At 41.7% G+C, this 27,215-nt stretch overlaps 1 protein-coding gene across 3 annotated transcripts; it reads left to right on the forward strand.

Annotated features, from left to right (window-relative positions):
- Window positions 1-27,215, forward strand: LOC117556922 (grainyhead-like protein 2 homolog). Of its 3 annotated transcripts, none has more exons than XM_034232522.1 (15): window positions 1-295; window positions 968-1,145; window positions 1,502-1,915; window positions 2,034-2,086; window positions 2,556-2,712; window positions 2,988-3,099; window positions 6,021-6,115; window positions 15,011-15,169; window positions 15,244-15,301; window positions 15,376-15,515; window positions 23,675-23,712; window positions 23,845-23,933; window positions 24,043-24,128; window positions 24,275-24,339; window positions 26,115-27,215. In XM_034232522.1, exons 1-15 carry the CDS (start codon window positions 282-284, stop codon window positions 26,227-26,229), a joined length of 1,773 nt encoding a protein of 590 aa, XP_034088413.1. In that variant the 5' UTR covers window positions 1-281; the 3' UTR covers window positions 26,230-27,215. The 3 variants fall into 3 exon arrangements, with proteins under 3 accessions (XP_034088413.1, XP_034088415.1, XP_034088412.1); XM_034232521.1 differs by having other exon boundaries at window positions 282-295; window positions 2,556-2,802; XM_034232524.1 differs by lacking the exon at window positions 24,275-24,339 and having other exon boundaries at window positions 2,556-2,802.

Here is a 27,215-nt window from a genome sequence, read left to right on the forward strand (position 1 = left end):
CACTCACCAGGATAGCTTAACAACCTGACAAGAGCAATAAATGGAGCTGTTTTTATTTATTAACAGATGCTTACATTTGAACTGCTATCAAATGTAGTTAAATGCATGAAAGCACGTAGGTAACAGAGGACTTAATTGCTTGTTTTGCCTGAGAGGTTCAATAGAACCAGCCTCTTACACGCCTAGTTTTCTCAGTCTCCCATACAAACTTACCTGCACTAACTAGAAAGTCCAGTTTCTCCAGCAAGTCCTAGAGAACACCGGAGAGTCCTGGAGGCAACATGGACCTGGACAGGTAAGACATATTACATTCAAATTGCGAGCAATAACCTCTGTCAGTTTTACTGCAACATTTACTAGTGCTAGGAATATTTTAGATGTCTTTTGTCTCTTTGTTCTCTCATAGCCTGACATGTATTTAATAGGATTAATTAATCAACTAATTTTATATGTAGTACCACAGCTTGATAAGAATCCTGTCTTATCAAGCTGTGGTACTACATATAAAATGAGTTAATTAATTAATCACATAATGAATATAACTATAATAATAAAGTGTATTTTTTTTTAATTGAATGGGCTCTAGTTAAGCGATATATTTTTGATATGTTCAATTATTAGTAGAAAAACCTTTTACTTTACAGTAAATAAAAAGACTGTTGAATGTTTGCTCTTCTTGCTACCCTCCCTGAATGATTACAACATATATATATATATATTTGGAAATAACTCTTGTGTCACCCTGGTGTTTACAGAACACGTTTTTGTTGTGTATTTATAATATACTGAAGTGAACATAACATAAACACATAGAGCATAAAGCGGACAATTGCATTGAAGTTTGGTGAGAAACAGCCTGGGGCACAATTGGTGGCTTGGCAGACGCAGCAGCTGGTAATGACAGACTGGCTTTGCAGTGACAACATGGCTTGATCGCTCTCTTCCCGTTGTCCTGTGGCCTTCTCAGTAAACGGCTGGTACCAAATGAAGTGCTGGCGCCGTCTCGCAGAGTGTTCAGTGGCGAGGATGAGGCGTGGAAGAGCTACCTAGAGAACCCCCTGACTGCTGCGACCAAGGCCATGATGAGCATCAACGGAGACGAGGACAGTGCCGCAGCTCTGGGACTGCTGTACGACTACTACAAGGTGTGGAAAGTGTGACATCACAGCCAATTTACCAATGACATAACTGGGCTTGACAATAACATTTTCCAGGTTGCCTTGGTAAACTTTTTAATTAATTGCCAAACAATTACTGGCCAATGGTTGACATCAGTGGCAAATATGGACTTCAAAATACATACTGTATGTGGTGTTACAGTCCGAACTGAAACCAGACAACGTTGCATATGCGTTTACTCTCGTGCACTTACTGTGCTCACTAATTGACACGTTTGATGGACTTTGAACGTATGGTTTCTCATTTATTCCAAATATAAAGTGTCTAAATACATTCTGATTTGTTTTAAACACGTTTTGTGTGTTTGCTTTAACCCTATCAGGTACCCAGAGAGAGGAGAGAGGGCCCCAGCGGAGTCAAACCCACAGACCCCTCTGCTGATGGGCCAGATGAAGGCGGCAGCTTGGAGATGTTAGATCCCCATGTTCAGGCTCTCAGATCCATGCCTGTCAACCTCTCACTAAACAACAGCAACACTGCAGAACACCAGGGCTCCAGGTTTGGAGAGACCAGAGGAGGAAATGGTAAAGGTGGTTCAGCTCTTCCTCTGGTCAAAACCGAGGGCCACACATCTATGGGAGTTCCCTGCTTTGGAGGTTCCTACAGAGAAGAACCCAGAGAGCCGACAAGGATGGTTTACGAGCAGAGCCACTACTATTTGTCCCGTGCTGGGTTCTTGAAAAATGAACAAAGAAGCAATCCAGACAATATATATGAGGACGCTGTGGAAGGAGAGGTGAGACTTGTCATACAAGGGGGTGAGGTGGAGGTGATCATGTGTCTCACTTTGTAAACCAGGATCCCATTTGTAGCATTTCTTCTTCTGAAGCACAGTAAATATTCTTTTTTAACAGATGTACAACAGATGTCCCTCCTCAGGAGATGAATTCCACTACAGCACACCGACGTAAGTCAAAATTCACATATAGGTACAAACGTTAAACCTACATATTTTTCAGGGACATAAGCACAAAATGAAAATGAAAATGTTGAGAAATTAATATCACAATAGAAAAGATATATAAATATGAAAATCATCATATTGCCCAGCATGCATGGATCAGTACGTGCGGTCTTGTTTTGGGGACCATTTTTTGTTCTATGGCCCAGAGGAATGAGATATATCAAGCTTTCAATACTCACAAAATACTTTTTGGTTCTGGGATTTTCCTGGGTATTTGCTGACAAAATTAAAAAAAATACCAGACTTGTCAAATAAAGAGTTGCTGTTGTATGGGAGAACCTTTTAATACATAACAAAATCAGTTTGTTTAGAGCCTCATGGTCCATTTCTTGCTTTCTTTGAATGCTGTTTGTTCTTGTACCAAGAGATACTGTATTTTTATTAAATCTGCTCCTCACATGTTCATGTTCAGTGACGACTTCCAGTACTGTCTGGAGGCCAGCATGTCGCTGCGGCCGCGGCAGGGGGAGGGGCCCATGGCCTACATGAACCGGGGCCAGTTCTACGCTTTGACACTGTCCAAGGCCAACTGCAAATCGTCAATAAATCAGCCCAAAGGCAAAGTGCGGGTGAGTGGACCAGCGCCTGATGGGGGCCCATCCAGTAATGAGCAATGCGCCAGGGGAGGCTCTGAGCTGCAGCGGGACAGTATTGTTCAGGTGAGGGAGGAGGGGGGTCATGGAGAGGAAGCATAGGTTACAGTTCAGGGTTTTACTTTCAGCTTATTGTTGAGGAGCTTTAGATCTTGTTAAACTTACAAATGTAATATTAGTTTTTATAAATTGTTACTCCTTTGAACGTGTTTTAATGTATCATATCTTGTATACATGTGTTTCTACTTCAGAGTGTTATCATGGTTGTCTTTGGAGAAGACAAGTGCAGAGACGAGCAGCTGAAGAATTGGAAATACTGGCACTCCCGCCAGCACACTGCCAAACAGAGGGTCCTGGACATCGGTGAGCTCTTCTGCTACACTCATGGCTTGATGGGGTTTTAAGTTAAACCGGAATTACTAAATTACAAAAGGAATTTAATGTCACACTTACAGATATTATAACAGCAGAGCTCCACAAAATCAGAGAGTTAAAAAGAGAGTAAGTAGGTGGTAAACCTGGAGGAGCCTTCAACAGGATCCTGTCACATACCCTGAGGGGAAACCCGACACAATTTGAATAACTGTCAATCCACGATTCCCACAAGAGCACTATGAATAAACAGCCAATGGGTCTGCATTTGCATAGACGTTAACGGGTGAAATAGGTGGGGGCCTGGACTGAAGCCAGAGGCAGGCCTCAACCTGTGGTTGAAAACTTGATGGAATGTGGCAGAGGTATCAGACTCTGGTGGTTTTGTCTGTTGTAAGTTCATGCCAGAATAGTATTAACTTTAAAATATATAATCTTTCTTATGTGGGTGAAAATAGGCCCATTTGATGAGGAGTTGAGACTTTTTGGAGGTAACAATTTCAATGTTGAAATGTTTGCTAATTTGCAACTTGATTTGTTGGCTAAATTGTTTGACCGAAGAAATATGATAGATGAACTTAAAAATATGAATGTGAACTGGAAATGAAACCAGATGTTGGTAGTAGTTCCACTTGGTTTATTTTGATTAAAAGAAAGGGCTCAAGTTCCAAAGGGGTAAAGGTCTCCAATATTTCCCAAAAAGCAAAGAGTAAACATAAATAGTTAGTACATCCCCTCCAACTGGTTTTGTGACCTTTTTAGAGAGACAGATCTTCAGGGTATAGGAAACACGAGTCTCAGCTGCCAAAAAGTATAACGGTTCCACCATGCAGCTACACAAAATAAAACCGCCTGCTTATGCTTGATAATGAGTAAAATATCTTCTGTTGTTGTTTGTAGGGATATCACAAGAATCAATTTATGGGTACCTCGTCGATGCTAACATTTAAAAAAAAAACTTGACAGTAATATTTTTCCTACAGAACTGCATGCACCATAATATTTTGTAGTGCCATCAGGACTCAAGACAAGTGGCGTTCTGTCCTCCCGTGGCAGATGGAACCTGTGTTGGGGCGCAGAAATCTCACTATCTATGCATCCAGGGGACGCACCTCTTACAAAGAAATGAACAGTCTATACTTTTAATGGTAGGTTTATTTGAACAATGAGAGTAAGAATATCAAAAAGAAAATCCAGAAATTGACATTATATGAAAGATCAAAATAGATTTGCATTTAACTTTGGGAAATAAGTATTTGATCCATTGCAGAACATGTGTTAGTACTTGGTGGAGAAACCCTTGTTGGACACACAGAGGTCAGACGCTTCTTGTAGTTGGTCTCCAGGTCTGTGCACATCTCAGGAAGGATGTTGGTCCACTCCTCTCTGACGATGCTCTCCAAATCCTGAAGGTTTTGAGGCTGATGCCTGGCATTTGGAAGCTTCAGCTCCCTCCACAGATTTTCTATGGGATTAAGGTCTGGAGACTGGCTAGGCCCCTCCCTCACCTGAATGTGCTTCTTCTTTAGCAGCTCCTGTGTTGCCTTGGCCGTATGTTCAGGGTCATTGTCCTGCTGGAAGACCCCTCCATGACCCATGTTCAGAGTCTGAGGGAAGGAGGCTATCGGACAAGATGTTACGGTGCATGGCCCCGTCCATCCTCTCCTCGATGCAGGGAAGTGGTCCTGTCCCCTTAGCAGAGAAACACCCCAAAGCAGAATGTTTCCACCTCCATGCTGACGGTGGGGTTGGTGTTCTGGGGTTATAGTCAGCATTTCTCTTCCTCCAAACACGGCGTGTCGAGCTGATGCCAAAGATCTCGATGTTGGTCTCATCCGACCACACCACCTTCTCCCAAGCCTTCTCTGAATCATCCAGATGTTCATTGTCAAACTTCAGACGGCCTTTCATGTTCTTCTTGAGCAGGGCGCTGCAGGATTTGATCCATTATAGTGTAGTGTCTTACCAATAGTTTTCTTGGTGAATGTGGTCCCAGCTGCCTTGAGATCATTAACAAGTTCCTCCCGTGTAGTTCTTGGCTGATCACCTTTCTCCTGATCATCATACCCCACAGGGCCAGATCTTGTGTGGAGCCCCAGACCGAGGGCGATTGATTGTTGATTGATGCCCATTTGACTTTTCTTCCATTTTCAAATGATCGCACCAACAGTGGTCTCCTTCTCACCAAGCTACTTGCTGATGGTCTTGTAGCCAATCCCAGCCTGGTGCAGGTCTACAGTCTCGTGCCTGAGGTCCTTAGACAGCTCTTTAGTCTTGTCCATGGTGGAGAGGCTGGAATCTGACTGATTGATTCTGTGGACAGGTGTCTTTTATACAGGCAACAAGTTGATATTATGAGTACATTTTTGAAAGGAAATGGACTCATGTAACTGGTCTGAGGGAGCCAGAATTCTTGTTGGTTGCAAGGGGATCAAATACTGGTTTCCCACAGTTAAATGCAAATCAATTTATATCTTTTATATAATGTCAATTTCTGGATTTTCTTTTTGATATTCTTACTCTCATTGTTAAAATAAACACATTACAATTATAGATTGTCATTTCTTTGTAAGTGGGTGAACTTACAAAATCGACAAGGGATCAAATACTTATTTCCTCCACTGTCTATAACTTAATTTAAAAAAACAAACATTATCATGATCTGTGTGAAATTTTGGGCAACTTGAACAAAATATAATTTCACAGCTATTAAAAATAAGATATTGGCGAGGGAACTATGATCGTTTAAACTATCAACAGAAACCAGTATGCAAAAGGGACTGTTGAATTGTTTAGGATTAATGACTGTTTTTCAGTGTTAGCGTAGAGAATTGTGGAACTGACTTGGTTTTGGTGTTGACGAGTCCAACATCCACTGAAACAGTTCTCTCTGTTCTTCACTCTACATGCAGCTGACTACAAGGAGAGCTTCAGCACGATTGGGAACGTGGAGGAAATTGCCTACAATGCTGTCTCTTTCACATGGGATGTCAGTGAAGAAGCTAAGGTAAAAAGCAACAGAAGTATAGGGTAAGTTGCTGTTTAAAATAAAAGCAAGAAATGATTGATCTACAAACACACATTTCAAATACAATTGCTTTCACTATTGATTATTTTATTTACTCTTACATGCACTAAGGCACATGACTTGTTGGTTTTGTCATTTACTTTCTTTGTGTAAGTAAAAAATCAGAGCTTCCTGGAGATTGCTCCATGAAACCGCAGAATATTCAGAGAATTCTAAGGGGTGACAGAGGGAGCATCAGACCAAGGGACACATTTAGGTATAAAAGACATACAAAAGTGCATTTTGCATGATAGACCTTTTAACACACACATCATTATTTCAGCTGTGGAACAATAACTGCTCCAGCTGTGTTTCGTTAAGCAGTACTCCAAGTAAAAGGCCACAAAGAACATCTAAAGGTTAAAATGTTCTATTTGTCATATGCACAGTTACAGTGTAGTTGTGCAATGAAAATCTTGAATCATAGGTTTCTCCAACAATACATAAATGTAGATAAGACATAAAAGAACGACTAGAAACAAGACCGAAACAAAAGTTTTGCCCAGTGAAATAAATAATTTTCATTCAACTGCTGACAACACTACTTTGAGCAGGTCAATTATTTTCTGTTGCAACACTCAATCTAGATAGCAATTTCTTTTTTCTTTTTGTATGTTTCAAGATAAATAAATATTATTTCAAATAAAAAAACTCTTATAGTGTATATTGTGGCGAACAATGGGAATGGTCTAAAAAAGAATATGGAAGGTGGAATTGGAAGGCTCATTGTCGGGTAGTGGAGCACTTCATCCTCTTGTGGCCGACATAAGGATCACACAATAATAACTAGAAAATGCATTTCCTGCTGAAAATGCGTGCGAATGATGTAAGCTGCGTACATTTGTTGCTGAATTTAGCTGAAAAAGCAGAATATTTTATTAGTTGAAGGGTCTCTGTAGCTGCTTTTTATTTACAGAAACCAAGTCAATGTGTTGCTGAACTTAGTGGGAAAATGCAGAAAAGTGAAATGATTTGAATCAAAATAGTTGAAGCTCAAATTCAGGGCACTGATTTTGTTGGAAAACTTTAAAGTGGAATGTTAAACTGGAAGAGTAGGAAAAATAGAGATGAAGCTTAAGAAACAACACAATGTATCACCTCAATGACCTGAAATAGCTGAATAATTTAATAGTTGAATTTCTGTAGCTGAAAGTAGGCTGAAGGAGTTATATATCTACTGTAGTAGTGGTGGTGTAAGTAGTAGTTGTATAAGTAATAGTTGTGTGTATGTGTGTTAAAGGTGGGGTAGGTAAGTTTGAGAAACCGGCTCGAGATACACTTTTTGTTATATTCCATGGAATGCTCTTAACATCCCGATAGCAATGAATATCTGAAGTGCTTTGACAAAAAATCCATACATTTGTTTTCATCTGTGGAAGCCGTAGTACTGTAAAAAGCACGACCAATCATCTGAGCCGGCCCGGCTAAAGTAACTGGATGGCCTACCTGCCTGTCAGCCTTCCATCTGTGCACAAACTTATCTCGTGCCCTCATTGGTCATGTGCGCGTTCGTGTGTGTTGGAGGAGGGGCTCTGTGAGGAAGTGGCAGATTTTTTCCGGCAGTGTATTTTCAAATTCTAGCGCACTCGAGCTGGTTTCTCCAAAATTACCTACCCCACCTTTAATATTCTAGGGCTTTTATTTTGAAAAAACATCCCTCTTCCAGCACTTCCTGTAACGATACAGGAAAACTATAGGGCTTTTATTTTGAAGGGGTGTGTGGTTTGGGGGATACATGAGAGTAACACATGCGTCACTTCCGGCAAAAATTACGGCTCTGCCCACTATTGGGGGAAAACAAAGCTGTAATTTGAATGGCGGTCAATACAAATTCTGAAGTTTTTGCCAATCCGATCAGAAATGTAAGAAAACCGTGGATTTTTGGATCTTCAAAGAGCCCGATTACAATGGCCAGACAGGCAAACAATTACATTAAATCGTTGGAAATTGACGATCTGGCTCGATATATGGTTAAATATAGTAGTAGGCGATCAATATCCATAGAGTAACATCTACGTCACTTTACGGCCCCACCCACTTTTGGGGGAAAACAACGCTGTCATTTGAATGCCGTTCCAGCCTGAAGCCACAGAGCTCTTCTTTAACTGTCCTTTTTTCTTAGAGGAAGTACAGAAACACGTAACTCTGGATTTTTTTCAATGTTTGAGGTGCAATAAATGACACAGCAGCTTTTTGGCATGATAAAACTACAGCTGACAGTCCAAGTCCCTACTGACTGAGCCACTGTCGGACATACCGTAAATGTGTGTGCAGTGGCGAGCCGTGACTTTTATACCTAGGCCCTCTGACCCCCACCCCTTCCCTCGAAAAAGAAAAAAAGTTATTACGTCACAGCCTATACTTCAGCGGAATATCAAAACAACGGCCCGGGGTGCAAAACGCATCAATGAAAGCGACCCTCTACCACACAAAACAACTCCTGTAAATAACCCAATTTGTGTTCTTTGAAATTGAAATTGCATTGTGTTTGTTACTGTCGTTGCAGTTGTATGTCTTTCATTTTTTGTAAAGCACTTTGAATTGCCTTGTGTTGAAAAGTGCTATATAAATAAACTTGCCTTGCCTTGCCTTGCCTTGCCTTAAGTGTAATTTGGCATGCTTTTATTTTGAAGGCGAGTTTACGATGTTGACAGGAAGTTGTTGTTGCTACGGAAACAAGAAAACTATGGGCTCAGAACAGTCTCATAATACACACATGCACACAGAAGGATTCACACTTGTATTTCCGGATCCACACTTGTGTTTTTCAATGTACACACAAATGTGTTCAGTTTCATATACATGTAAATAAAATCCAAATACAGAAAAAAGTTTTACAAATGTATTTTTGATCCTCACATATTAGTTTTCCGTTTAAAACCTCTGCACCTGCAAACACAACCCGCTTTCTGTGCACGGATCGCTGTGCATTCGTGTGTGGGTTTTTTGAGACTCCCCTGACGGTCAGCCGATTCATACTTGTAATTTTTTCTATCTATAGCCAATCAGATGTCTCCTTCATTCTAAGCCAATCACATGAGCGTGCCCCCACGAGGGTAGATTTCTTGCGTTCATGACGTATTAAGGTACAGCGCCACTTTCCGAACCATTGATGAATGCTTGTGTACACAAACGGCAGGCAAAACCGTTTTAAATGTGTGTTTCCTGTACGGTGAATACAGCTGCTTTATTGATGTCTGTATGAAGTTGTTGTGAGTGTGGAGGGAGCAGCTACAGGTTAGCTTAGCCTTATCGATCAGTGCACTACGAAGCCAGTGCTAGACAGTGAACTGTCAACGGGGGGGGGAGGAGCCCCGCCGGTCATTATCGGCCGATATTCACTCTTAATAGTTTGATCGGTGCTCTCTATAAAGGCCGACCAGGAGAGCTGGATCTGATCGATATGGACATAAACGCGAGTGAAGTATAACCGGACGCGAGAGAGAGATCAGATCAGCTGCTGAGTCTGACGGAGACACGCAGCTCTGTATGATCACCTGATGCTCCGCCCTCTGTTTAGCGAGCTGACCGGACTGCGCAAAATGCATATATGAAGTGTCATGAACGCAATAAATCATACCCTCGTGGGGGCGCGCTCATGTGATTGGCTTAGAATGAATGAGACATCTGATTGGCTATAGATAGAAAAAAACCCACACACAAATGCACAGCGATCCGTGCACAGAAAGCGGGTTGTGTTTGCAGGTTCAGAGGTTTGAAACGGAAAAAAATATTTGAGGATCAAAAATACATATGTAAAACTTTTTTCTGTATTTGGATTTTATTTACATGTATATGAAACGGAACACATTTGTGTGTGCATTGAAAAACACAAGTGCGGATCCGGAAATACAAGTGTGAATCCTTCTGTGTGCATGTGTGTATTATGAGACTGTTCTGAGCCCATAGAAAAGCTTCACAGCGGGCGGAACTTGTCAGAAAGTCCGCGATAATAAAACCCACCCATTTAGAGGGAAGATATGATTGGTCATTTGTACAGTCATTTGACATTACTCTTTCGTTCAGTTACTATAGCGGGCCCTCTGTAAATTTACAGCAGGACCACCAATCAGCTCCTATCTTCACAGTAACTCGCAGAGACGGCTAAAGGAGCTTCTTTAATTTAACCCTTCACATTCAAACAGAAACTGAATAGGCAGATTCGAAGGATTTATTTCTTTGGAAATGTTATTTTAAATACAATTAAATCAAGTTATTTTGGTAAAACTAATGAAAAATATAACTAAACAAAATATATTTTTAATGTTTTTAAATATTATTTTGTAGAATATCTTAGGCCCTCTGGGTCTAGAGGGCCCTGATGGCTCGACACTGTGTGCAGGGCCGCCCAACTTGGGGCGACATTGTGAGATGAGGCCCCCCCCCCCAACCGACAGTTGTTTTTGGAAACAAAGTAGGCTACTTTGCAAATATAATTCCTGTTTATTATTATTATCAACACAGTTACTTTTTTATACAGTGAGGTAAATGTGCATGTATGTCATTCAGTATGCGTTTACAGGTACATCTGCATTTCCTGCCAAATACTAGCCTCAAAAAGATTAAAATATAATTAATGCAAATAAACTACTTCTACTAATAATAATAATAATCATAATCATAATCATAATCAATTCAATAATATAAATATATTATTTTATTATAATATTGTTGTAATATAGTCAAGACAAAACATGCTTATGACATGCTCAAAAACTGATATTTCTTAAATCTGTATTCAAATATAGTTCCCTCTGTCAGCAATGTATCAACAACTACACACACATTTCTATCAGTATTTCTGTGTGTTGTGGTTGACATGATGATGACTGTTAGGAGTAAAAGTTTACTTTTTATTCATGTACTTTTTATTCATGTATTTTTTATTTTAATGTTTCTTTTACTGTTTTTAAATGCCTTTGTCTGAATGTCTTTCATTTTTGTAAAGCACCTTGAATTGCCTTGTGTTGAAAGGTGCTATATAAATAAACTTGCCTTGCCTTAAGGGGAGAGGCTGAGCGTCACCATGAAATGTGCAAATAGACATAAAAAGGAATAAAAGGGGAAAAAATGCTCCATGTTTTTTAGGCTGCAAACTTTAACTGTTATGTAAGCCAACTAAACAGACAGTGTATCACTCTTCCTCCTGTACATTAGCAGATACAAGGCATCACATACTTGAATGAATGTTACATAAAGAATGCTGGAAATAACTGCATCTCCATTAGCCTGTATGCTCTGCAGAGACTGCCTTCTTCATGTCGTGAATTGCAGCTGATGTTTTAATATGGCAATTGGCAATTTGACTTATACAACATTCACAAGTTGTACATTTGACTCAAACAATAACCCACCTTCGAGTGATGCTCTAGTTTCTTCATGTTTTGTTTTTTTCCCCCTCTTGCTTGCCCCGGACTGAAACTGTCTTTTCACCGACATCTCTTCACCTGCACTAGTGGCCGTATCAAAGCCGTGATTGGTCAGATGTCGATTCATTGCAACGGTGTCGGGTTACACATGTGCTCCCCTTGTCACCTCTCACTCTCACGGAGAACTGCGCACAGCAGCTGAGGCCCTCTGGGCGGGGCCCCCTGCGCAAGGCGGGGCCCCATGCAGCCTGCGTGATTGGCCTGTAGGGAGGGGCGGCCCTGACTGTGTGTATATATAGATAGAGATTTTGGTCCATATTGACATGATAGCATCACGCAGTTGCTGCAGATGTGTTTGCTGCACATCCATGATGGGAATCATTGGTTCCATCACATCCCAAAGGTGCTCTGAAGCAGTGGTTCTCAACTGGTCAGGCCTCGGGACCCACTTTTTACTTTGTCAATAAATCGCGACCCAACATTTTGAACCACTCAAATCTATTCAACAAGAAATCGTGCTGTAATATATATATATGCTTTTCAGCATACAATATTAATTGAAGTGAAGTACAGTGCATATATCCCTTATATCCCTTCACAGAACTATAGTATGCTTTTAAAAAAGGTTTAATGAGATGATGGAATCAAAGCTGAAATGTATCACATACAAACGTGACCCAATCCCAGAAGGGGGGTCTGGGGGGATTTCCCCCCAGGAGATTTTTTAAATACTAACAAACTATGCATTCTGGTACACTCTGAGAAGAAAATAAATAAATATATTACTACCCGACATATTAATAATATTTGATGCCATTGTTTGTTTTTCACTTTGTTCTGACAGCTGAACTTGTCTGTGTGAATTACTTTGTGGGTAAGGGTAGATAGCCCCCATTGTTCTGTGACCTGTCAGTCATCAAACCGGGGGTCATATTTCATTGTGTTCATTTTTATCTGAAGTTGTACACATGGATGTATACTCCACCGCAGATTCCCAACGCATGTAGCAAGGCCAGCAACACATCACAGACTACCAGCAGAGAAGCGGGGGGGTCACAACCAGCCAACCCACACTGCCAGATAAGTTACATTTAGTTCTATGCCCGCTTTGAGGCCCTCAACACCAACCAACAGAGAGGGATTGTGACCACAGAGCGCACACAGGACTCACCACTCACTGTGACATCAGCAGAGGTGCGTACGGTTCTGAGGAGAACAAACCCACGGAAAGCACCCGGCCCAGACAACATCTCCGGGCGTGCCCTCAGGGTCTGCTCATCAGAGCTGGCTGATGTGCTTGCTGACATTTTTAACCTGTCTCTAGCACAAGCTTTTGTGCCCACCTGCTTCAAGACAACCACCATAGTGCCCCTCCGAAAGAAAAACACTGTGACCTGGCTGAATGACTATCGTCCTGTCGCACTCACCTAGTGATTAAGTGTTTTGAGAAGATAGTCATGACCCACATCAGGAAGAACATTCCAGACACCTTGGACCCTCTGCAGTTTGTGTACCGTCAGAACCGGTCTACTGACGATGCAATCAACACCGTCATCCACACCACCCTCACACACTTAGAGGGCAAGGATACATATGCAAGACTCCTCTTCATTGACTACAGCTCAGCCTTTAACACGGTCATCCCACACAAACTCTATGCTAAGCTCCTCACTCTCGGACTGACACCTGCTCTCTGTAACTGGGTGCTGAACTTTCTGTCAGACAGACCCCAGTCAGTCAGAGTTGGCAACTGCACGTCAGGCACTAAAACTGTAAGCACAGGGACCCCCCAGGGCTGCGTGCTGAGTCTCCTGCTGTACACCCTCTTCACACACGACTGTGTGGCCTCCCAGAGCAACACCTGTATCGTCAAGTTCACAGATGATACGACTGTCATTGGACTGATCACCAGTGGGGCTGAGGCAGCGTACAGAAGAGAGGTGGCGGACCTGGTGACCAGGTGTCAGCACAATAATCTCTCCCTGAATGCAGACAAGACCAAGGAGTATTGATCCACGGAGGAAGAGGGTGCAGCACACACCATACATAGGTGAGACAGAGGTGGACAGGGTGAAAACCTTTAAATTCCTCGGATCAGCGAGGATCTCACCTGGTCTCACAATGCACAACAGAATATTAAAAAAATCCCAGCAGCGACTGTACTTCCTAAGGAGGCTGAGAAAAGTGTGGCATGCCATCCAAAATACTCAGCAACTTCTACAGATGTACAGTTGAGAGCGTCCTTACCAGCTCCATTACAGTCTGGTATGGAAACTGCACTGCTCAGGACAGGAAGGTACTCCAGCGTGTGATAAAAACTGCACAGTACATCTCAGGAGCATCCTTCCCCTCACTTCAGGACATTTACACCACCAGGGTCACCAGGAGAGCACACAACATCATCAGGGACAGTACACACCCCCAGCACAGACTCTTTACTCTCCTGCCATCAGGCAGGCGCTACAGGAGTCTGAAATCCAGGACCACAAGACTGACAAACAGTTTCTACCCACAGGCCATCAGGCTGATGAACATGCTACCCCCCCCACAAACAAACACACACACACACACTGATTGAACTGTGAGTGCTACACAGACACACACACACACACACACACACACACACACACACACACACACACACACACACACACACACACACACACACACACACACACACACACACACACACACACACACACACACACACACACACACACACACACACACACACACACACACACACTGATTGAACTGTGAGTGCTACACAGACACACACACACACACACACACACACACACACACACACACTGATTGAACTGTGAGTGCTACACAGACACACTGACACTCACCATTTGCACTACCTACTTTAACAATGCATAGTGCACTTGTTGTCTGCCGTGCAATATTTGATACACTGTGAACCATGTGCAATACAACTATTTATATACTATTTAAATATATTTTAAACTGCTGCTACTTATGTGCCCTTTTATGCTGCTGTTGCCATGTGTAGTATTTATTTATTTTTATATTCCTGTATTTTACTTGCGTAGGGTGGACTAGCAAAGTAAGATTTTCATTGTACGGTGTAACTGTCTGTTTACTGTGCATATGACAATAAAATATCTTGAATCTTGAAGAATAGTTCTACCGCTAAGTTATTCTCCGTGGGGACTTCCGGCAACAATCTTGATTCTGATTGGCCAGAAGACTCGAAAAAACATCAGCAAAGATGTTTTATTGAGAAGATGATCACTACGTGACAGATGTTTTCAAAACAGTTTATGGTCTCCGGTACTTGCAGTCCAACGCCGACTGCATGCACAGCGTTAGAAAATCGGGCCTTCAAAATAAAAGTTTGACTTTTTTCCCAAAAAAAAATTTTTTAAGAGAATATCTACAGCGCAGATTGATCTCCAGAAGCTGATCTGTGTTCTACCTCTCTGCCCCCCTCCCCCCCCAGGTGTTTATCTCAGTGAACTGTCTGAGCACAGACTTCTCGTCGCAGAAAGGAGTGAAGGGCATGCCTCTGATCATCCAGGTGGACAGCTACAGCTACAGCAGCTGCAGCAGCAGGCCCATCCACAGGGCCTTCGCTCAGATCAAGGTTTTCTGTGACAAGGTGAGGTCACTCTGGACCCTTTATTGGAACTCCATGAGCATCCTCTCACGTTCTGTCCATCGTGCTTTTTGCAGGGTGCTGAGAGGAAGCTTCGTGATGAAGAGAAAAAACAGCTCAGGAAGAAGATGAAGGGTACAAACATTTGGTACTCTGTAATTTGAATGGTTGCCTGGCAACAGATGCAAGTTCACACTCTGTCTGAATAGGGAAAAATGGCAGCTCAGGGCAGACCCCCCCCTTCCAGAGGGCGGGCAGCACGCTGTTTAAAGCCTTGCTGGACCTGGATTCCCAGCCTGTGCTTTTCATTCCTGACGTGCACTTTGGAAACCTGCAGAGAGCTGGACAGGTGAGGGACACACACGCACGCACACACACACACACGCACGCACGCCTGCACGCACACAAATACAGTGCTTTCTTAAGAGAATATCTACAGCGCTGGAAAAAATGAAGAGACCACTGCAGCATTATCAGTCGCTGTTTTGTTTTTATTTATAGGTATGTCTTTGAGTAAAATGCACATTTGTGTTTTTATTTTTTTGCTCTATATATTTTTCATGTGTCTTGGCCTGCTTTCGACTAGTCCTTCACATTGCTTTTGGAGGACTTCATGCCACTTCTGACGCAAAAATTAAAAAAGCTGGGCTTTGTTTGATGGCTTGTGACCATCCATCTTCCTCTTGGTCACATTCCAGAGGTTTTTCAATGGGGTTCAGGTCTGGAGATTGGGCTGGCCATGACAGGGTCTTGATCGGGTGATCCTCCATCCACACCTTAATCGACCTGTGTGGACGGGAGCATTGTCCTCCTGGAAAAACCAATGCTCAGAGTTGGGGAACATTTTCCGAGCAGAAGGAAGCAAGACTTCTTCCAGGATAACCTTGCACCTGGTTTGATTCATGCATCCTTCACAAAGAGAAATCTTCCCTGTTCCAGCACCCCCTGATCGCCACTGAACCTCCACCGACCAGGTGTCGGACAAAGATGAACATTTGACTCATTAGAGGAGATGACCTTACTCCAGTCTTCTACGGTCCAATCCTTCTAGTCTTTTGCAAACTGCAGCCTGGCTCTTCTTTGCTTCTCATTGATGAAGGGATTGTTTCTAGCTCTGTGAGACTTCAGCCTGCTTCGATCCGTCCTCGCTGTGCACTTCTCCCCAGCTGCCGTTGGCCATTCTATTTGTAGGTCACTTGATGTCATCCTACGGTTGTTGAGTGACATTCGAAAGAGTTGGCGGTCATCATGGTCAATGGAGAGTTGTTTTCGCCCTCTGCCGGTCTGTAGCTTTGTTGTCCCCAATGTCTGCTGCTTGACCTTGTTCTTATGAACCGCTGTCTGGATGGAAGCAACCTAACGCTAACTGTATCCCTCTGCCAGTAAAACCAGAATTGAACCCTTCTTTTTCCTCACTCAAAACATCTCTTTTCAACTCTTTAGGCATGGTCAATTGTTTGAGGTAGCACTACTGTTTTTGCCATCCAGCTGATCCTATGGCAAGAGGATAGGGATGACCACAGCAGTGCTTTTTATACTTTTCCTCTTTAATACAGTACCTCATTATGAGGTGTGCTTGTGTTGGAATTCAACAGACACTTTTATGGAATGGCTGCCATACATTTGGAGATGCTGATTTAAGAAAAATTCGGAGTGGTCTCTTTTTCTGATTTTTTCCAGAGCTGTATGTCTGCACAGTCAATAGGCACGTTCACACCGCAGTACTTTTCCCATTAGTTCATGAGAACTCTTTAGTTCTCATGAACTAAGTACAGATCGCGTTCACACCGGAAAAAGTCCCTGGGGGAGGATTAGGCAAATGAAGCCGCTGACGTCACTTCTTCTTCTTCTGCTTTGGGTTTACTGGCAGGCCGCAGGCCGCAAACCACTTCACGGCGTATACTGCCGCCCAAAGTCCCCGGCCGGAAGTCCCCGTAGTTGGGGACTGGCTTCAGTAGAAGCTGCTGGGACTCCCCGCAGCTTCTACTGAAGCCTTCCGAGTAAATCGCCAGAACGCCGACACCTCCTCATCTCCACCGCTCCCATGTTTTATTTTGTGTTGCCATATGTTAGTCTCTCTGCGTTTCTGCGCTGGGCTAATGCTAATAATGCAATGCGAGGATAATAAAATGGCGGCTTCACAAAACTTTTTGGGAGTTTTACGGGGGTGGTTTGCAATCCTCCCAGCCAATCAGAAATAGGAACCTTTTTCTCCCACGAAAGTCCCTGCTCTCTAGCAGGGACTGAAAAGGGGGTGAAAAGGTTATCATGAACTAATTTAGTTCCTGGGGCTTTTTGGTGTGAACGCAACTATATCGTAGTTCTGGTGAACTATTGTTCAGAATGAATATGTAGCTTAAGGAAAAACGAAAATGTTCCCATCTTACTTGTTTGTTTTCCCGTTTATTAAAGTGAGAATAATAAACAAACAACTCAAAATGTACAAATAAACATTTCTGAGATTAAAAAATAAATAATCATTTACCAATACAGCCACCCTTTTCTTCAATAACAATCACAAGCAGTGTTTCCGCCAGGGGGGCTTCTTGCCGTAATTTGACGGCCTTATTCAGCTCGGAACGCCCTGAACTCGAGCTGAATAACATTTACTCGCCCTAGGTCAGGCGAGGAAGGGTTTAAGTCAGGTGAGGAAGGGTTTAGGTCAGGTGAGGAAGGGTTTAGGTCAGGTGAGGAAGGGTTTAGGTCAGGTGAGGAAGGGTTTAGGTCAGGTGAGGAAGGGTTTAAGTCAGGTGAGGAAGGGTTTAGGTCAGGTGAGGAAGGGTTAAGGTCAGGTGAGGAAGGGTTTAGGTCAGGTGAGGAAGGGTTTAGGTCAGGTGAGGAAGGGTTTAGGTCAGGTGAGGAAGGGTTTAGGTCAGGTGAGGAAGGGTTAAGGTCAGGTGAGGAAGGGTTTAGGTCAGGTGAGGAAGGGTTAAGGTCAGGTGAGGAAGGGTTAAGGTCAGGTGAGGAAGGGTTTAGGTCAGGTGAGGAAGGGTTTAAGTCAGGTGAGGAAGGGTTTAGGTCAGGTGAGGAAGGGTTAAGGTCAGGTGAGGAAGGGTTTAGGTCAGGCGAGGAAGGGTTAAGGTCAGGCGAGGAAGGGTTTAGGTCAGGCGAGGAAGGGTTTAGGTTAGGTGAGGAAGGGTTAAGGTCAGGTGAGGAAGGGTTTAGGTCAGGTGAGGAAGGGTTTAGGTCAGGTGAGGAAGGGTTAAGGTCAGGTGAGGAAGGGTTTAGGTCAGGTGAGGAAGGGTTAAGGTCAGGTGAGGAAGGGTTTAGGTCAGGTGAGGAAGGGTTTAGGTCAGGTGAGGAAGGGTTTAGGTCAGGTGAGAAAGGGTTTAGGTCAGGTGAGGAAGGGTTTAGGTCAGGTGAGGAAGGGTTTAGGTCAGGTGAGGAAGGGTTTAGGTCAGGTGAGGAAGGGTTAAGGTCAGGTGAGGAAGGGTTAAGGTCAGGTGAGGAAGGGGGCCATGTCATAATTCTTTCATCTTTAAGGCCTTTACTGGCTAGCCACACAGTGGAGTACTGATGCATGCGATTGACCATTATCCTTCATAAAATCATGGTCTTCCTGAAAGATGCAGACCTTTTCCTGTTCCACTGATGGAAGAAAGTGTCTTCTAAAAACTGGCAGTAGGTTCAGGAGTTGATTTTGAGTCCATCTTCAACCTGAAAAGGTCCAACTAGCTCATCTTTAATAATATCAGCCCATACTAGATCCCCAACTCCACCTTTTTGGTGTCGAAGTGGAGCTGTGTGTATAATTCTGCACACCTTGATATAGGGTGTTGACCTCCATAGGCCACACCTTCCCTCACACAAATACACAGCTGATATGGTTAAATCCAATATGAATTGAAGTTCATACAGCTTGGAGCTGGACAATTTGCATGACAAAATACTCACTTGTCTAATACTTGTCACAGAGTGTACACACACACACACACACACACACACACACACACACACACACACACACACACACACACACACACACACACACACACACACACACACACACACACACACACACACACACACACACACACACACACACACACACACACACACACACACACACACACACACACACACACACACACACACACACACACACACACACACACACACACACACAGGGCTCTGGTTTCAGAGAGAGGGTGAAAAGAGGTGTATGAGATAAATAAAGAGCTTTTTGAACATTAAGGCATGGAGACATGTCACAGTAGAGACACTGCATTCTGATATACACCTGAACATCAGCAGGAGAGGACTCTTTAAAGTATAGACACTACATACTGATATACACCTGAACATCAGCAGGAGAGGACTCTTTAAAGTAGAGACACTACATACTGATATACACCTGTACATCAGCCGGAGAGGACTCTTTAAAGTAGAGACACTACATACTGATATACACCTGAACATCCAACCCAGTCTCACAAAAAAACGTGTAATAACTACGTTGGTCCACAACGTAGGACGTAGTATATCTACAAAAACGCCTCTGAAATTGTAAGATGCCTACGTTTTTTTTCACCATTCATTCCAATGGCTGGCTTCTATGTCACGTGATCTTCAAATTTCTCCCTGCAGAAAAAAAAACATGGCCGACCTTCGTTTTATTCTCGGTGTAAAATGCCTATTTTAAGGTTAGTTTGGTCATTAAAATGCGTTTTGATGTCATTTCATGCGAGAAATATGAGTTGTTATTTAAGATTATGTGTGCAGTGGGTGTACATGATCTTTAGTTTGCTAGTTATTACGAAGATTACTTCAGGAAATTGTGTCCATTCAACGTTTTCATTGTTACTAAGATGGTTGCTAGGGACGCTGCTATCGATATTATTTCTGTTATGTTGTGTAAAATTGTGTTATCTTTATTGCTACCCCCTTCCCCGTCAATGTATAGTGTTGGTCCACAGTGCAAACGTAGGCCTATTAGTAGGGGTGTAACGGTTCACAGAAGTCACGGTTCGGTTCGTACCTCGGTTTGGGGGTCACGGTTCGGTACGGTTTCGGTTTTTGCTGTTATTTATTTTTAACAGTCGTGCAAGTTTTGGTATGAAAATAAGGAACTCTAACATTTGGAATCATTAACTGTATTACACAGTTAAAAACAAACCACAAACAGTAACACACACACTCAGATGGCCATATTATTTATAATGGCTAATGTCAAACAAAAAGGTTAAATAAGCTGTACAGCTAAAAAGAATGTCTTGAAAATATTAAAATAAATAATAAGAAAGTGTTTCAATCACAATCAATAAAAGGCAATACAGAACTGTATAACATCTCCTGATGTCAAAATATAAAATAAATACAATAATATAAAACAAAATAAAATCTGTACCTTTTAGGAGCAATGTCTAACATGTGTAATTAACTTGTGAGTGTGTGAGGCCATTATGCCTAAATAAAGGTACTCAAGCTTTACTCTATTTTCAAGTTGTTCTTCAAAAAGATGAGTTTGTCTATGTTGTCAGTAGTGAGGGCAGATCTTTTGGCGGTAACTATGTCACCTGCCGTCGAGAAAACCCTCTCGCTGGGGACTGAGACTGACTCGGATGTGATTGAGCATGTTTGACGTGTTACCACTAGCATACCGCACCGCTGTCGAACAACGCCGACACACCGTCCTCGTCCGATCCACAACTCGCACCCCATCATTGTTGTAGTCCACAGGGAACCCGAAATGTTCCCACACACCTGATTTAAAAGAAGCAGGTGGGTCTTCTAGCTCCTGTGTGTTGTGTGAACTCGCCATAGATACTAACTTTTCTTCTTCATATATTGTGTTCGTTTTGTTGTGTTTTGTTCTTGTTCTTCATTTGTTATTTACGGGCGGCTGGCTTTTAGGCGCAATACCGCCCCCTGGATTATATATAGTGTAATACTGCCCTGAGTGACAGACTTTTTTCCCACTCGTAAAAAAAGGCGTATTCGCCGTGTGACTGCATGTGCCGAACCGTGACGTCCGAACCGTGACGGTACGGGACGAATACGGATACCGTTACACCCCTACCTATTAGTTTAACAAAATCAAAGGTACAAGCTAGACTTTTATTTAGCATCTCAAAACACATCGGACCGGCGGAGACAGGAAGTCCGGCTCACTAAAATGTCCGTGCAGAACAATACCCTGGCCTAACCCATAGATCCGTGGGTGAATAATGTCAATCACCACAATAGATACGTTATTTTCCGTTACCAACACCGTTATTAGTGTTGGTCCACTGCTTTTCTCTTTGAAAGTCATCACATAACGGCATTGTAATACACGGTTCGGCTGCATTAAATGTTACATATCTGCTGTAGTTCTCTATTTATAGAGCCTTGATGAGACAAACATGATGAACTGAAAACGTGACATGGATCATAAATATATCAGTAATTAAACAACATCTTACATTTATTTTCACACAATACATCTCCTTGCAGTATCAACACTAATTCGGCTGACTTTTATATTTGATCCAATTGGTAGATAGGCTGTATTTACACCATAAACGTGCACACCTGATATAAAGGGACACCTAGTGGTTAAAGCATGTTATTGAATTTCATTATTTTTATTATTAGACATTAATAGGATCCCTATAAAGTATATTCATTACTCGTTATTCTCTACTAATAGTTAATTAAAGACTGTATATAATGACTATTTTGCACATCCCTTTCAAGATTTTCTAAGGTTCATTGACATATTCACAAATGGTGTAGTTATGCAATGAATGTAAAACTTTGTGTATACCTCCAGGAATGTTAACTATGTTGAAGCACTTATTTTAACTGATATTATACATATGTATTATACTCTTATAAGATGTAGATAGTATAAGAAATGTGCAGAATATGACAATTTAATGGTGGAGGTACACAAATATTGAAAGATGTCTTGTGATGCACTGTTGAGGAACCTGTGACCCAAGTTTTTCATCTCCGGCCTTGTCAGGTATTGAACAATCAATAAATAAAGAACAGAGAATTATTAAATATAAAACACAGAATTTGTGTGATTATACTAAATGATTTACAAATAAACACCACTGCATATGTACAACTGTAACACATGCTGATGTAACGCAAATGTTTCCAACTTGGGATCAATAAAGTATATCTTATCTTAAGCTGATCGATGGCTACTGCCAGATTTGCAAAATGTGCCTCTGAACCTTGACAAGTGCATGTTTCAGGCTTATCAATGAACAACAGGAGGGGTCACAGACATAAGACCAGCTGTTAAATAAAGCTCTTCTGACCTTAGCTGTCGTGTGGGTATATATTAATGCTGCCCATTGGGCACAAGCAATTTTCACCCATTTATTAATTATATTTTTTAAATTTGAGTGTTTCCTATCCCCTAAACCTCCAAAATCAAATCAAATCAAATCAAGTTTTATTTATATAGCACATTTATAAACGATTTTTGGTCGAGCCAAAGTGCTGTACATATAATAAAATTAGCCTACAGTAGAGACACTTTACAGCAAATACAACAGCACAGATTGTTCAGAATATCAGTATGAGAAAAACGACACCCTCTGTCCTCCAGGGATGTACACAGTTTAATACTGGCAACTTCTTATTATGGGAAATATGAAAACGTCTTTTAAAACTACAATTCCCAGTAGAGACGTGCCAGCATGTGTAGTTCTGGGGACGGGGTGGGGGAGGGGGGGACGCGGTGGACCCGTTCAAATCCAGTTTTGGACAGTCTGCCGTGGTCCCATCCCATTTCATGGGTATTGTTCTGCACGGACATTTTAGTGAGCCGGACTGCCGGTCTTCGCCTCCCGGGCATGAAGCTGTTTACATTTTGAGATGCTAAATAAAAGTCTAGCTAATAACTAATACGTTTGCACTGTGGACCAACACTATACATTGACGGGGAAGGGGGTAGCAATAAAGATAACACCATTTTACACAACATAACAGAAATAATATTGATAGCAGCGTCCCTAGCAACCATCTTGGTAACAATGAAAACGTTGAATGGACACAATTTCCTGAAGTAATCTTCGTAATAACTAGCAAACTAAAGATCATGTACACCCACTGCACACATAATCTGAAATAACAACTCATATTTCTCGCATGAAATGACATCAAAACGCATTTTAATGACCAAACTAACCTTAAAACAGGCATTTTACACCGAGAATAAAACGAAGTTCGGCCATGTTTTTTTTTCTGCAGGGAGAAATTTGAAGATCACGTGACATAGAAGCCAGCCATTGGAATGAATGGTGAAAAAAAACGTAGGCATCTTACAATTTCAGAGGCATTTTTGTAGATATACTACGTCCTACGTTGTGGACCAACGTAGTTATTACACGTTTTTTTGTGAGACTGGGTTGGAACATCAGCAGGAGAGGACTCTTTAAAGTAGAGACACTACATACTGATATACACCTGAACATCAGCAGGAGAGGACTCTTTAAAGTAGAGACACTACATACTGATATACACCTGAACATCAGCAGAACATTTCCTCTTTAACTCCATTTGCAGGTGTTCGCTTTTAACAGTGAAGAGGCGAACAGAGATCGGTAAGAATCATATCTACTGTTATTTTCACACTTCTGGTTTGAAGATCTTTTGGATTTGCATGAATTTGGGATTGTTTACCATTGTCCATATGAGGCCTAAAATAACGTGTGCGTGCCCGTGTGTGTGTTTAGTATTCCCATGAAGAGAATGGCATGTGTTGCTGAGGAGGAAGTCTGTGTGCCTCAGCCTAAGAAACCCAAAGTGGATCTGCAAAGGAGAGGTGTGTAAATGTCGCTCTTTTCTCATTACAGGATTTTGGTCTCTTACCTTATTTTTTTTGTCTTAATGAAAAAGTTATTATGCTTTCTCCATTCATTACTCATCACCAGTCCTGCTGTACGTGAGGAAGGAGTGTGATGAAGTGTTTGATGCCTTAATGCTGCGCTCCCCAACCCTTAACGCACTGACAGAGGCCGTGAGTATTAGCAAAATATTGTTCCGCTGCTTTGGTCTGAATAATGGAACATAGCTACATCCATTTTGCCCCAGATCATCAATACAATTATTTTTGAGATGGTAATAAACATGTAGGGCCTCATAGTGTTTTTTAATGTCTCTCAGATCTCAGAGAAATATGTACTACCTATTGACAAGAAGGCCAGAGTTTACCAGAAAAGCAAAAAAGGGTGAGTGAGCTAAATGCTAACACGAGCATTTGGCAGTGATACGGTTTAACGTGTTCTCCATATTTGCTTTCTTTGTTAGCTAACATTTGCTGAGTAGCACTAAATACAAAGGTAGCTGAGGATGATGGGATGTCGTGAGTTTTGAGGTTATAATGCATAGGTGGATATTATACTTAAAAGACAGGATAAGTAAAATAAGTAGTACAACAGTGTAAATATACTCTGTTACAAGTAAAAGTACTGCATTTACATATTCAATTGGACCTAAATTAAAGTACAAAAGTTTTAGCTTTAAAATATATTAAAATGTAAAATGTACCCATTACACAATGGCCCATATATGAGTTCCGATGCATTAATTACTTTTTTGTTTAACTATATACTGCCTGGTAACCTGTTACATTTACACAAGTTAAAAAAAAGAGTTGTGAAATAAATGTAGTAAAAAGAACAATATTTGCTTCTGAACTGTAGAAGTATTGAGTAGCTGTATATTTAGTCCCAGGTCATGTACCTCAAACGTGTATTTACGTACAGTATTTCATTGCTGTACTCTCATACTGTCCCATCTTCCCCAAGTGATTGACATATTTCAGTCTTAACCAAATTCATGTAACGACCTCATTTCATTTAATTTCAAACCTTTATTTATGCAGGTGAATCCCATTGAGATCATTGATCTCTTTTTCAAGGGTGCCCTGCTGCAAGTAGGTTCCACATGAAACATATATAAACATAACAGAAAAACAAAAAGGATATCATACAGCATATTTACAGCGACTACAGTTTACATAGCTAGTAACATTTACAGGTTCCAACAGTTTCCGATTGGATAGCATCTATCCTTGCTTTAAAAACATTTAATGGAACCAAATTGCTCAGCTTCCATTCCTTTTGCAGACTGTTCCAAGTTAGAGGAGCTGCACATCTAAAAGCTGTCTTCCCTAAAACAGTCCTAGCAGTTGGCACATGTAATAAAACCACAGCATTCGATCTCAGGCAGTAGCCACTTACAATTCTCCGTGAGATCAGGGAGCAGATATAAGATGGAAGTTTCCCTAACATGGCTTTGTATATAAAAATGTACCAGTGACTGAGCCTCCGTACAGTTAGTGAAAGCAAACCAGCCCTTGCATACAGGGTACAGTGATGGGTTAATGCTTTACAGTTTGTCACAAATCTTAGTGCTCTGTGATACGCAGCATCTAACTTGACCAGGCAATTGGCAGGTGCATTCATATACATCAAATCACCATAGTCCAGCACAGGTCAAAAGGTCACAGAGCCTTTTCCTGGCCTCAAGCGAGAAACAGGACTTGTTCCTGTAGAAGAAACCTAGCCTAACCCTCAGCTTTTTAAGCAGGTTATTGACATGAAGTTTAAAAGTGAGACAATCATCAAGCCAGATACCAAAGTATTTGTAACAGGTAACCACTTCAAGTTGTATTCCTTGCGTAGTTACAATATTTAAAACAGGCTCTGGTGTATTTTTAGCTTTTGAAAAGAGCATTACCTTGGTTTTATCAACATTTAAAAGAAGCTTAAGCTCAGCAAGCTGAGTCTGAATAATGTTAAAAACAGCTTGCAATTCAACAACAGCCTCCTTAATGGAGGGACCTGCACAGTACATCATGGTATCGGACCTACAGACCAACATTACCATTCATGGGATGAAATGAAATAGATATGCAGATGACCTCAGAAGCGCTGTTCACTGTAGACTTTGCCTCAAAGTAACGGGGCCTCTGGTCTGAGATGTGTTTCCTGTCCCTCAGGGTCCTGGTGAACATGGACGACAACATGATCCAGCACTACTCCAACGAGGACACCTTCATCCTAGCTGTTGAGAGCTCTGCGGAATCCTTTCGCGTCACTCTGTCAGAAATCTGAGGGTTTCTTACTACCTGTTAACTTAAGTTCGTATGCAGATAGACAGTAGGTAATTGTTCCGGTCCCAACAGAGCGCCCGGCCTCCTGCTGTGTCCGCCGGATGAACAGCAGCATCTGCTTCCTCTGTCTTCCAGTTATTCTCAACGTCACCTCTGGTGGTGAAAGCTTTTCAATGACTTGATCAGGTGTATGAAAGGCATAGTTTTCTGGCACTTAACAGTTTAAGTTAATGGATTAATGTTTTGTATGAATGTTGTTATTTTTTCAATTCCCTATAAAGTGCTTTTGTCAAGTTTTTAAACTGAATTTCTCTTTTTTTTTTGGTTGCCCATCTTTTATTGATTGGTCATATTGTAACTGGTGCCCATAAGTGCATGGGAAATCCCAGTCTCCCATAGTGGTGACATGCTGGTGTCTCAGCATCGATAATTGCATGAGGCCTGGTTCTGGAGATGCTGGAACAGGACAGTGAGTCTCCAGTATGCTGTTGAACTGTTTTGCTTCCCCTGTGCATGTGTTTATTGTTTTTCCTCCTTCTGAAGAGACTGTACTCATTAGTGTTTATGACATTAGTCGGGGACTTAACTGCTCCATCCATTTACACAATCTTTTTCTGAGGCCCCGGCGAATATCAGAGCCTAACAGTGAAAAGTTTCAAGCCTGTTTGCACCTGATTAATTGTATCCTATTAGCATCCTTAATTTGCTTGATGCAACATAATATAGAGTATTTTGAATAAGTTGATTTTTTTTTACTATTTAATATGGCACCCTTTATTAAGTCAATAATAGGAACACAATAGTTGCCAGGTTGTGATGAATAATACCTGTTTATTTAATCTTTTTTTGCTTGTAAATGTTCTAAATTGTGGTCGGCATCCTCTGTGGTCTTCAGGCAGCTTTTTAAACACGTGCTAATTATTGGGTTGTATCTGGGCTGGTATGAATAAAGCTGCTTAAATAAAAAAGTGAGTAACAATATTAAAA

The sequence above is a fragment of the Gymnodraco acuticeps genome, unplaced genomic scaffold (genome assembly GCF_902827175.1).
Source record: "Gymnodraco acuticeps unplaced genomic scaffold, fGymAcu1.1, whole genome shotgun sequence".
Taxonomy (NCBI): Eukaryota; Metazoa; Chordata; class Actinopteri; order Perciformes; family Bathydraconidae; genus Gymnodraco; species Gymnodraco acuticeps.